Source organism: Oncorhynchus masou, chromosome 11 (genome assembly GCF_036934945.1).
Source record: "Oncorhynchus masou masou isolate Uvic2021 chromosome 11, UVic_Omas_1.1, whole genome shotgun sequence".
NCBI lineage: Eukaryota > Metazoa > Chordata > Actinopteri > Salmoniformes > Salmonidae > Oncorhynchus > Oncorhynchus masou.
This window is the reverse complement of record NC_088222.1, coordinates 23,319,486-23,332,305: the sequence shown is the minus strand read 5'-3', so window position 1 is coordinate 23,332,305 and position 12,820 is coordinate 23,319,486. Positions and strand designations below refer to the sequence as shown.

Sequence of the window (12,820 nt, the reverse complement as noted above, 5' to 3'; positions counted from 1 at the left end):
AATAAATATTTTTTAATAATACCATATTTGACAACTAACAATCAAATAAAAGTTAGACAGTCTGGGAGAATCAAAAACTGGTCATTCAGGGCACATACCCATTGGTTTTGTTCTAATGTTTGACCAGAGGAACATAGCATTAGCTATGGGAAAATGCATAGAATTGCAGGAATTAAAACTGTAAAATTGTCTCTCAGCTCCATGCCAAACTGTGTAGAATGGCTGAAATTTGCTTAAAATCTGCAAACTGTTTTCTCCACCAACAAAAAAAATAAATGTACCTTTCTAGCTAGTAGCAAAGAAGAGGTGACGTGAGAGAGTTTTTTCACCCCAAATCTGCCCAAGTTAAGCTGATCATTAATTATTAAGGGGGGGGTGAGTGTCGAAATTAGTGAAGATAAAATTAGTGAAGATAAAAGGAATTGCTATTTTGATATGTGAGGCTTATTTGATCTAATATAAGTTTAGTAATGCTTAGGTTATTACGAGTGTACAGATATAAGTGTGATGCACGTGACATCCCAGCAACGTTGAGAAAAAACACTTTATTGCAGTTGTCCCTGTTGAAATTCGAGTTGGTCTATGCATATTCATATTCTCAAAATATTTTGTAATCAAAGATATTATTTCTGATCTGACAGGTTTTTGCAACCTATAGGCTAATGGGTGTATATCCAGCTAGTTCAGGTCCTGTCTGACTGTTTTCTGCTCTGAATGCGGATAGAGGTCTCACATACACACAAACACACACACACACACACACAGTGTTTTTGCAACAAAAATCTTTATTCTCATCTACTATGCTACAAATTGTTTTACTATTTGGCATGCATAGAATCACACAAGGAAGACACATGCAAAGTCACAAATAAGACTGCCCTAAGGGAGACTCGCACAAAAAAATACACAAGCACTCATACATAAACACTCTCATCAGTACATAAATACACACACACACACATTCTCACACAGGTTTCAGTGTTATGTTGATCACCACAATAATATACTGTGTGTATGTTTGTTCGTGGTGCACATTGTTTATTTGCATGGGGAGTGACAGTGTGTCTGGTTAAATCATAAGTGGAGCATGCATTCTTAGTATTCATGCAAAAAAATGTGCAAAACTGTGTATTGGGTTGGCTCGAAGAAACCAATGAATTATGATTGCTACCGCATTCCCCAGAGTATTCGGTTCTCGAGAAACAGACCTTCCATTTATCAAAGCAGGTACCCATCTATGTTCAAAACTCGTATAATGTAACTCGATATGTGTTGATAATAATAAAATCTCAAAAAGTGCATCCGTGGTAATACATGGCATGTAATTCAAGATAGAGCCAGCATATGCCATGGGTTTGACACTAACCGTACAGTAGCTTAAGACATATGAAATCTTACAGGAAAGGATAATTGAGGTGCACAAACACACATGAACGCACACACAAACAATACATATTTTGAGAGTTGGTACACTGATATAATAATATTGCCACTAAAACGTTTATTTTATGAGTCCAAAGCCCCAGAGGGGAATATGCTGCTTTAGACTAGTTATAGGAGACGTTGGCATAAGTAAGAAAGTGTTGAAAATGTAAATGTGTCTCCTTTACATTGCTACAGCATTAACAAACCATTGCAATGAGTGTAAGTAGCTCAAACATCACATTGCTCTTTAGACCCTGTAAACACCTAGATATGTTTTCTCTAATATCTGAAATGTACAATGTAAAACTGTGGGAGGCTGGCTGTTGTTCTGATTTGCTCTTAGGGACAGCAGTAACAGCATCATCGTGATCACTGGTGTTGTTCCTTCAGCTTCTGTGCATGTCTTCAAAAGTGGCAGTAGCAGAGCGGGGTTGATATGTCGTTTTCTCCTTCTGTAGTTCAGAAGTCTGAGGTAAGAGGTCTGTCGGTAAGGGCTCTGCCATCTCTGCCTCTCCTTCACTTCTTCTTCTCCTTCTCCTCCTCTCTTACCAGGAAAGGAACCAGTCGGTATCATGACCTACACTCAGCGAGACATCATGCGCACAAACTCTGAGGGAGATTCGTAAAAGAGAGAGATTAATAAAACTGATACAATAATAATTAATACAACAACAGGGAAAGAGTGTGAACATGATTCACATAAAGTTTAGGGGCTGATTTTATTTGCCCCCCCCCCATAAAAGACTGTAAAACACCAGCAGATCAGCTCCAAGAGATTTTAATTTTGGAAATCTGTTCCATAGTATTCCCACGCATAATAGAGAGATACTGTATATGAGATCGTAAACAAATGTAAGCAGTGTTTGAAATTATGATGTTTCAGTCAAATGTTATATCTGTTTGGGCTTCTTGCGGCCAATTTGCAGTCTACAAATGATTTGTAATTATGTCCTAGCGTGTAGGGAATGCATGGTACTGAAGGTCACAGTGCTTTTAAGAACTGTATGTGCTGCTATCAGCCAATAAAAATAAATACATTTTCATAGCAACGACTCTATTTCTAAATGAGCACTGTGGATTATAAATATGAATGTATTTAGAGCGTAAAACGTGTGGGCGAAACTAACGTTTGGAGAATGCAGAGCATACGGATGACTCTAGCAAGAATACCAGCACATTGCTATTTTTGTCCCACTGGCAGTATGCTTCCCTTGTTCTCCTGGTAATCTGTGAGGTGACATAATCCTTTGGTGTGGAGATAATCTGACAGACAGCCTGACTCCCTTCATCCTCCCACCTCGCTCTTAGCATGATGCTAGAGTATCAGCCTGCCTCAAACTGTATCTGTGGGGATTGGCACTGAGAGAGTGTGTATATGCATGTGCTTGGGTATGTGTGTGTGTGACGGGATTATTGTGATGGGATTATTGGCATAGCCATAAAAGGGTGCTGCAGCACCCCCTGAAAAATTGGGGGAAAATATATATATATATATACTGGCAGCCCGATATATCCGTCTGGAACGCCAGCACTGGCAAAAATATTTGTTTGATGTGTTTTCTACCATTCCCTTTTATCCATTCCAGCTATTACAATGAGCCTGTCCTCCTATCGTTCCTCCAACAGCCTCCTCTGGACTGTATATATGAATGGACAAAACCATCAATCATGTGACACCATTAATTCCTATTTGAACACTCAATAGCGCATTGAAGCCAAATGAAGGTTTAGATGGCATATCATGAAGACATAACATGTGCAGTTTGAGCTATTCTAGGTTGTGACGTTGTAGGCTTGATCAGTGCTGCTGACTCTCATTGAGGAACTCAATTTGAAGGCTGACCGGGTACTGCAGGCTGCCATTAGCAACTCAATTATTCTTATAACTCCTTCTGTGTGCAATTTTCAAATAATTGGTTCAAGGACCTACATCTGGTGTATTAGAAGCAATTATTGGTATCATGATCGTCTTCGATTTTTTGTTTGTTATTTACACAAAGTTTGACCAAGAAGATTGCCATTTTTCCACATACTACAGTATAGTGGGGCATCCTATTTTCTGCTAACTGCAATACTGCAGTGGCCATCGAACTTCTATGGCTTCAATGAGAGGGGGCTGTCGTTCTCCCCTGATATGAACAGTGGACCATGACAGGGATTTGTCAAGCACTGCAATATCATACAACAAAATAATAATGAACATAAAGTGAATTTGGAAAGTATTCAGACCCCTTGACTTTTTCCACATTTTGTTACATTACATTACTTATTCCAAAATTGATTAAATGACATTTTTCCCTCATCCATCTACACATAATAGCGCATAATGACAATGCAAAAAAGAGATTTTTAGAAATGCTTTCAAAAGTATATAAAAAAAGAAAAACATAAATACCTTATTTGCAAAATTATTCAAACTCTTTGCTATGAGACTCGAAATAGAGCTCAGCTGCATACTGTTTCCATTGATCATCCTTGAGATGTTTCTACAACTTGATTGGAGTCCGCCTGTGGTAAATTCCATTAATTGGACATGATTTGGAAAGGCACACACCTGTCTATATAAGGTCCCACAGTTGACAGTGTATGTCAGAGAAAAAAGAGAAAAAACTAAGCCATGAGGTCGAAGGAATTGTCTGTAGAGCTCCGAGACAGGATTGGGTCGAAGCACAGATCTGGGGAAGGGTACCAAAACATTGAAGGTCGCCAAGAACACAGTGGCCTCCATCATTCTTAAATGGAAGAAGTTTGGAACCACCAAGACTCTTCTTAGAGCTGGCCACCCAGCCAAACTGAGCAATCGGGGGAAAAGGTTCTTGGTTAGGGAGGTGACCAAGAACCCGATGGTCACTCTGACAGAGCTCCAGATTTCCTCTGTGGAGATGGGAGAACCTTCCAGAAGGACAACCATCTCTGCAGCACTCCACCAATCAGGATTTTATGGTAGAGTGGCCAGACGGAAGCCACTCCGCAGTAAAAGGCACATGACAGCCCGCTTGGAGTTTGCCAAAAGGTACCTAAAGAATGTCAGACCATGATAAACAAGATTATCTGGTCTGATGAAACCAAGATTGAACTCTTTGGCCTGAATGCCAAGCATCACGTCTGGAGGAACCCTGGCACCATCCCTACGCTGAAACCTGGCACCATCCCTACGCCGAGGCCTCGTGGTGGCAGCATCATGCTATGGTGATATTACTCAGCAGCAGGGACTGTAAGACTAGACAAGATTGAGGAAAAGATAAACGGAGCAAAGTACAGAGAGATCCTTGACGAAAACCTGCTCCAGAGTGCTCAGGACCTCAGACTGGTGTGAAGGTTCACCTTCCAACAGGACAACAACACGAAGCACACAGCCAAGAGTGGCTTCAAGACAAGTCTCTGAAAGTCCTTGAGTGGCCCAGTCAGAGCCCGGACTTGAACCCGATTGAACATCTCTGGAAACCTGAAAATAGCTGTGCAACGACACTCCCCATCCAACCTGACAGAGCTGTCATGACGATGGCCTCTGGATGAGGTTTATGACCCCATCATAAATACCTTTCTCCCTTTCCTGTCTCTTGACTCTACGAAGGACCCTTGAAAAGCCTTTGTTACAAATAGAGTCTGGGAACATCAAAAGGTGGGGGGAAAGGAACTATATTTCGGTAATCAAACCAGCTATAAATACGTGTTGGTACTAAATGAATATGATGCCAGATCAGTTGGCGTCTGAGACATTATTACTGATGATAGGACGACATAAACTGTATCTTGGAAAGTCTACAAATTTTTGTTATCAGATTCACATGGAATTGTTGTGCAATTTAAATGTTTAAATATGAAACTATTTGTGAAAAGATTAAATGTAATTTAGCTTCTTAATGAGAGAACGGTTTGTCATAGAGTAAACTATGCTCAACTCAGTGGCCCTGCCCATGTGCACAGACATTGGTTATAAACTATGAAACACGCCCATTCTCTCCCCTCCTATATAAAGCCCTTGACGAAAATGTAACTTTCTGTTCCGAGGACGTTAGGGCGACAGTCCTACGTTAAAAGGGCTCAGATAATAAGCTGTTCCAAAGACGTGTGGACTTGAGGTCCCCATGTTGAAAGGACAAAGACCACCTACAGAACTAAGCCAATCTTAGAGAACCTAACAAAATTAGCATGATGACCTACACCCCGGAAGGATGAATTTCGACTATACCAGCCAGAATATAGCATGAGCTTAAAAGTATGGCAACTTGGTATGAACTTTGAACTCTTATTCACTCCAGAAGTGATACCTCCTAGCCGTTGAATTAGCAGCAGTCGCTAAAAGTGGGCTAGGAGAGGATGGACAGAGTATCCATTCTACCACGCTCCAGCTCACCACTAGACATTCTTCAGAGGACCAGAGATCCATAAAGGACAAACCGGTCTTCCATCGACGACCAATCTACCGAAGCGCAGCTCAGAGTAAATATTTATTGCATTCTCCTTTTTCAAATGGGCGGTTATTTAGAATGCATAAGATTCTGTATTTACGATAACATACCTTCTGCCTTTGTTATTCAGTCTGCCCGCTCTTTCACTCAAACCCAACCCCCTCTCTTTGTTTAACCAGCTGTCCAACAGGGAAGTTTTCTTTATGACATAATTTGTAATCAATCAATCAATCCATTCTGTGTGATTATTTAGGTATTTAGTAAATAGTAAGTAACCAAATTTTGTATTGCTGATTCAACTTGTTAGCCACGGTTCGTGAAGATAACCAAGAATTTACAACTTTCAGATGAGACTGAATAAAGTGACGATTAAATATTGACTGCTATTGATGCAAAAGATTACTAGGTCTTTAAGGGTTTATTCAGAAGTTAACAGCTCTATAAACATTATTTCTAGTTAATTACATTCACCTGATTAGCTTAATCAGGTAATATTAATTACAGACAAATGATTTTAAAGAATAGCATGTCATATCACTTAATCCAGCATAGCCAAAGACACGACAGCTTTGTATTTTTTATAAATTTGCAAAAATGTATAAAACCTGTTTTTGATTTGTCATTATTGTCACACTCTGACCATAGTTTGCTTTGTATGTTTATACAGTGCCTTGCGAAAGTATTGTGGAAAGTGAAACTGAAAACTGAAAACTGCTGTTCACAAATGCTCTCCATCCAACCTCACTGAGCTCGAGCTGTTTTGCAAGGAGGAATGGGAAAAAATCTCTCGATGTGCAAAACTGATAGAGACATACCCCAAGCAACTTACAGCTGTAATCGCAGCAAAAGGTGGCGCTACAAAGTATTAACTTAAGGGGGCTGAATAATTTTGCACGCCCAATTTTTCAGTTTTTGATTTGTTAAAAAAGTTTGAAATATCCAATAAATGTCGTTCCACTTCATGATTGTGTCCCACTTGTTGTTGATTCTTCACAAAAAAATACAGTTTTATATCTTTATGTTTGAAGCCTGAAATGTGGCAAAAGGTCGCAAAGTTCAAAGGGGCCTTTCGCAAGGCACTGTATGTTTTGTTTGGTCAGGGTGTGATATGAGTGGGCATTCTATGTTACATGTCTAGTTTGTCTAGTTCTATGTTTGGCCTGATATGGTTCTCAATCAGAGGCAGGTGTTAGTCATTGTCCTTGTTTCTGTCTCTGTGTTACTTTGCACCAGTATAGGCTGTTTCGGTTTTCACGTCACGTTACGTTTATTGTTTTTGTATTGATTCGTGTTTCCTTTGTTTCATTAAACATGAATCTCAATAGCCACGCCGCATTTTGGTCCGACTCTCCTTCGCATAAAGAAAACCATTACAGAATCACCCACCACAGCAGGACCAAGCGGCGTGGTAACGGGCAGGAGCAGCGAAATAAAGACTTCTGGACTTGGGAAGAAACGGGAGAGGACCCTGGGCTAAACCAGGGGAGTGTAGCCGCCCCAAGGTGCAGCTGGAGAAGAGGCAACAAGAGCAGCTCAAAAAGGATCGCCTTCCATGAGAACAGGTGGAGGCAGCGAGGAGAGCAGAGGCAGCCGGAGAGAGGAGTCGGTGATATGAGGGAACACGGTTGGCAAGGAAGCCCGGGAGTCAGCCCCAAAAATGTCTTGGGGGGGGGGGGTCTCACAGGGAGTATGGCGACGCTAGGTAGGAGACCTACGCCAACTTCCTGTGCTTACCGGGGGCTAGAGAGACCAGGCAGGCACCGTGTTATGCTGTGGTGCGCACGGTGTCCCCAGTGCGGGTGCGTAGCCCGGTGCGGTACATTCCAGCTCCGCGTATTGGCCGGGCTAGAGTGAGCATCGAGCTAAATGCCATGAAGCCGGCTCTACGCATCTGGTCCCCAGTGCGTCTCCTTGGGCCGGCTTACATGGCACCAGCCTTGCACACGGTGTCCCTGGTTCGCCTGCATAGCCCAGTGCGGGCTATTCCACCTCGCCGCACTGGCAGAGCGACCGGGAGTATTCAACCAGGTAAGGTTGGGCAGGCTCGGTGCTCAAGAGCTCCAGTGCGCCTGCACGGTCCGGTCTACCCAGTACCACCTCCATGCACCAGCCCTCCGGTGGCAGCACCCCGCACCAGGCTTCCTGTGCGTGTCCTCGGCCCAGTACCACCAGTGCCAGCACCACGCATCAGGCCTACAGTGCGCCTCGCCTCTCCAGCGCTGCCAGAGCCTTCCTCCTCTCCAGCGCTGCCGGAATCTCCCGCCTGTTTAGCGCTGCCAGAGCCTTCCTCCTCTACAGCGCTGCCGGAGTCTCCCGCCTGTTCAGAGCTGCCAGTCTGCAAGGAGCTGCCAGTCTGCAAGGAGCTGCCAGAGCTGCCAGTCTGCATGAAGCCGCCAGAGCTGCCAGTCTGCAATAAGCCGCCAGAGCTGCCAGTCTGCAAGAAGCCGCCAGAGCAGCCAGTCTGCAAGAAGCCGCCAGAGCCGTCAGTCAGCATGGAGCAGCCAGAGCCGTCAGTCAGCATGGAGCAGCCAGAGCCGTCAGTCAGCATGGAGCAGCCAGAGTGGCCAGTCAGCATGGAGCAGCCAGAGCCGTCAGTCTGCCAGGATCCGCCAGTCAGCCAGACTCTTCCTGGTCCGCCAGTCAGCCAGGATCTTCCAGATCCGCCAGTCTGCCAGGATCCGCCAGTCAGCCCAGAGGCGCCAGAGCCCCTCAGCCCAGAGGCGCCAGAGCCCCTCAACCCAGAGCAGCTGTCCCTCTGTCCCGAGCAGCTGCCCCTCTGTCCTGAGCTGCCCCTCTGTCCCGAGCTGCCCCTCAGTCCAGTGGGGTCATTAAGTAGGGTCGCCGTGGTTCGGAGACCTCGGAAGCGGACAAGGTGGGGGACTAAAACTATGGTGAAGTGGGGGCCACATCCAGCACCAGAGCCGCCACCGCGGACAGATGCCCACCCAGACCCTCCCCAATAGGTTCAGGTTTTGTGGCCAGAGTCCGCACCTTGGGGGGTACTGTCACACCCTGACCATAGTTTGCTTTGTATGTTTATATGTTTTGTTTGGTCAGGTTGTGATATGAGTGGGCATTCTATGTTACATGTCTAGTTTGTCTAGTTCTATGTTTGGCCTGATATGGTTCTCAATCAGAGGCAGGTGTTAGTCATTGTCTCTGATTGGGAACCATATTTAGGTAGCCTGTTTGGTGTTGGGTTTTGTGGGTGATTGTCCTTGTTTCTGTCTCTGTGTTACTTTGCACCAGTTTAGGCTGTTTCGGTTTTCACGTTACGTTTATTGTTTTTGTATTGATTCATGTTTCCTTTGTTTCATTAAACATGAATCTCAATAGCCACGCCGCATTTTGGTCCGACTCTCCTTCGCATAAAGAAAACCGTTACAATTATGGGGTATTGTTTGTAGATTGATGAGGGGGGGAAAACTATTTAATCAATTTTAGGCTGTAACGTAACAAAGGCTGTAACATAACAAATATTTGGAAAAAGTCAAGGGGTCTGAATACTTTCCGAATGCACTGTAATACCTGTCAAATAACATCCTACAGAGAGGTGTCTTAGAACCCACTGAGATACTGTAGCTCACCTTCAAAGTCGACATGGCCGTCTCCATTCAGGTCAATGTCCCGTAGGATGTCCTCTAGGTCTCTATGACCAACCTAGTAGAATAGGGAAAGAACCAAGAAAAAGCACTGCTCAAATGTAGGCTACAGTGAGACATGATCAGACAGATGCGTGGACAAGTTGAGTGAAAGACGGAAAAACTCAAACAGAAGGACCACTTTTCTTACCTGTTGACCTAAAAGTTTCTTCATTGCTTCTCTGAGTTCAGATGTGCTGATCTGGCCATCACCATTTGTGTCAAACTGAGAGAGAAGGAGAGAATAGAATAATGAATAATTAACTAGCTAATCATGCAGTATTGTATTCTGCACTTTCCCCAATACAGTCGTCTTTCCTATATTACTAATGAGTTCCCCATACACATGAATGCTTCTCCTAACTTAATCAAATTTATATTAGCTTAAATCTTTCTAGCTTTCTTTCATCCCCTTTGGATTTTGTTCTTTCTTTCTCTATTATATAATTTATATGTAAAAAAAAAGGTTCTCCTCACTCTATTCATATCTCTCGCTGTCTTATTTTTCCATTCCATACCAACCTTCTCTCTCTCAATCTCTTATCCTCACCTCTTTGAAAGCATCCCTTAGCTCCTTGACCCCGATCATATCTGCTGTTTCAGCCAGAAGTTTGGGCCCCATCAACTCCACAAAGTCCTCAAAGTCCACATGTCCTCCCACTGTGTGATGAAGAGTAAACGTAGGTTGAAGGATGTCAGATATAAATTCACAAAACATGTCACACGAATACATCTACAGGGACATTTGTACAATGTCAGAAATATGCAGCTTTGAAAGAGGAGAGAGAGAGAGAGAAAAGACTGGCAAAATTTAAGCTACTGTCATGTCTACATCATATTCAGTCATCAATTTTCTCCAAGCCCAGATAGTATCTATAGAAGTGAATGTTATGTTCTTTTCGGGGTTAATTGTTAAAGGGATCAACATCAGAGGTATTGGACCTTGAATGTTCAGAGCCTCTGTGTGTAATGGTGTGTGCAAGTGTCTTTTGGTGTGTGTTAGTGGAAGGGGACGGGGGGGATTGAGGGGGACGGGGGGTATAGAGCACGGGACGGGGGGTACATAGAGCATGAATTAGAGAGAAAGAAGGAAGAAAGGACATAATATGATAATGTAATAAAAGAGAAAAGGATAGAGGAAAATGCAAGAGCATAGAAAAAAGGAACGCAGGACCTCCCATATTGCTCTCTTTTATAGACACACATACCGTACGTACGGTTACTCACAGTTCATGTTGATCTGCTGGCTCAGTTCTATCAGCTCCATCTCAGTAGGCATGTAGCCCATGGTTCTCATGCAGTTGCCTAGGTCTTTACAGCCAATGAAGCCATCTTTGTCTTTGTCAAACTCTTTAAAAGCCTCGCGCAACTCTGAGAAAGGAAAGCATAGATGGAGAAATATCAATTGTGCTTTTTAATCACATTATAAAAACCATCAGTTGGCTTATTGTTTTACTACACTACAATGAGTGTGGTGTTATAATACACATGACAGGGAGAGTGAGAGGTAAGCTTGAAACAGTCCGCAGGCTGAAAATATTCCAAAGGTACTCAACACGAGAAGGAGATTTTACCAAGGTCAGGCAGATCCTTTGTTTGTATGGATCTAAACCAGTAAGGACTGCTCAATGACTGTATATATGAATGTACAAAGCCATTGATCACATGACACCATTCATTCCTATGTGAAGACTCAATAGCGCATTGAAGTCAAATGAAGTCGGTTAAGATGGCGTCTCATGGAGACACAACATGAGCAGTTTGAGCTACACTAGGAAGTGACGTTGCAGGTTAGCTCAGTGCTGCTCCCTCTAAATTGAGTAACGCAGTTGAAGGCCGACTGGGTTACTGCAGGCTGCCATTAGCAACTAAATTATCCTTATCACTTTGTGTGCGATTTTAAAATATTTGATTCAAGGACCTACATCTGGTGTATTACAGAAAGCTTGACCACGAAGATTGCCATTTTTCCATTCACTATAATGAGGGATCTAACCTTGCCTACAGTACCGTGGTCAGCCTTGGACTTCGGTTGCTTCAATGAGAGGGGGCAGTTTTTCTCCCCTGGGAATGCTACAGTCCAATATGCAATATGAAAGCTCATTGTAATTCATACTGTTTGCTCCTGTATAATGAAACTTACCATCCATCTCCTCCGGCCTCAGCTCTCTATCCTGTAAAGAATCACAAGTCAGGGTTAGGATCCAGCAAGTGGCATTCCACAATTGATGGCTCATAACAGTACAAAACTCTTGTGTGAGACATCATCAACTTAACAATCGTTATACATCGTAGAGTACTTTTGTTACATGTGCAATCACAGTTTTTTTTGTTTGTTAAATCATGTAATGATGAACCCAAATGCAACTTAGTTTAGAGCATTTGTTTGATGCTTGAGTAGCCCATCTACTTAGCTGAGAGGTGCATGCCAACTTTGAGGGTTGGTGGTGAGTCCTGGGGGAACATATGATGAAGGAGTTCCATTTGTTCTCTCTTAAGATTAACGTCTAGCCTTTGAATTAGCTCGACCCACCCCTGCATTCCCTAATAGCATCACAGAACAGAACATATCATCATGACAGGCTATGAACGGTGCCAGTCTACCAAGGAGAGGTCAGTGCACATCTTCCCTTAATGACAATGCCTTGCTACTGAGTCTACTGATCACAGTGAGACTGATACAGACAAAGACAGATGACCTTGTTGCTGCTCCACAGACTTTAGTAAACATTCCGTCAAGGCAATACTACATGGAACACAACGACTGACATTCTATCAGAGTGGCACAAATGGCAGTGAGTGCTAACACTCACACACAGTCGCACGCGCTCATTTTCACACCAACTGACAAGCATTCTATATGTAGGTTACTGTGGATATTTTGAGTCCATTACCTTCTTCTTTGAGTCCATAAGGAGTGTATTGGTCAACGTGGGTGAAAAAGAAGCAGACAAAGACAAAATGTCTGTATGATTGTGTGTAAGTTTGTATGAAAATGTTTGTTTTCTTACATGTAGCTACAAACTGTAAATGTGTCTCTGCATGCATTATGGGCATGTGTCTGTTTGTGTCTGGACTTACGTACAGCCTGCCGGCTCTCAGCGAAGCCCTTGCGTAGAAAGATGCAGGCAGGCCCCAGTACGTTGTGCATGTTGCCTCCATTCTGAGCCATAGCAACTAGTGGCTCAAGATAGGCCCCCCCAGTCCCCTCCTCACAGGACTGCACTGCTCTGTAGTTCTTCTTCTGGTCCTGGGGTCACAGATATCCAGGGTGTGGGGCCAGGAGATAGAGGCGCAGGGGCAGAGACAGGGACACAGACTGTGACTCAGCTTGTGGATGGA

At 43.4% G+C, this 12,820-nt stretch overlaps 1 protein-coding gene across 2 annotated transcripts in view; it reads right to left on the bottom strand.

Annotated features, from left to right (window-relative positions):
* Positions 1-773: 773 nt before the first annotated feature.
* Positions 774-12,820, bottom strand: part of LOC135548350 (calcium-binding protein 1) — a 35,218-nt gene continuing 23,171 nt past the window's right edge. The window contains exons 1-7 of one of the 2 annotated variants that reach the window (XM_064977862.1): positions 12,564-12,756; positions 11,622-11,652; positions 10,706-10,849; positions 10,029-10,138; positions 9,630-9,704; positions 9,425-9,497; positions 774-2,034 (exon numbers count right to left, since the gene is read on the bottom strand). In XM_064977862.1, coding sequence (XP_064833934.1) covers positions 2,009-2,034; positions 9,425-9,497; positions 9,630-9,704; positions 10,029-10,138; positions 10,706-10,849; positions 11,622-11,652; positions 12,564-12,650 — 546 coding nt within the window. In that variant the 5' untranslated portion in view covers positions 12,651-12,756 and the 3' untranslated portion in view covers positions 774-2,008. Of the gene's footprint in view, positions 2,035-9,424; positions 9,498-9,629; positions 9,705-10,028; positions 10,139-10,705; positions 10,850-11,621; positions 11,653-12,563; positions 12,757-12,820 lie in introns of those variants that run through there. The other variant, XM_064977860.1, reaches the window with a different exon arrangement.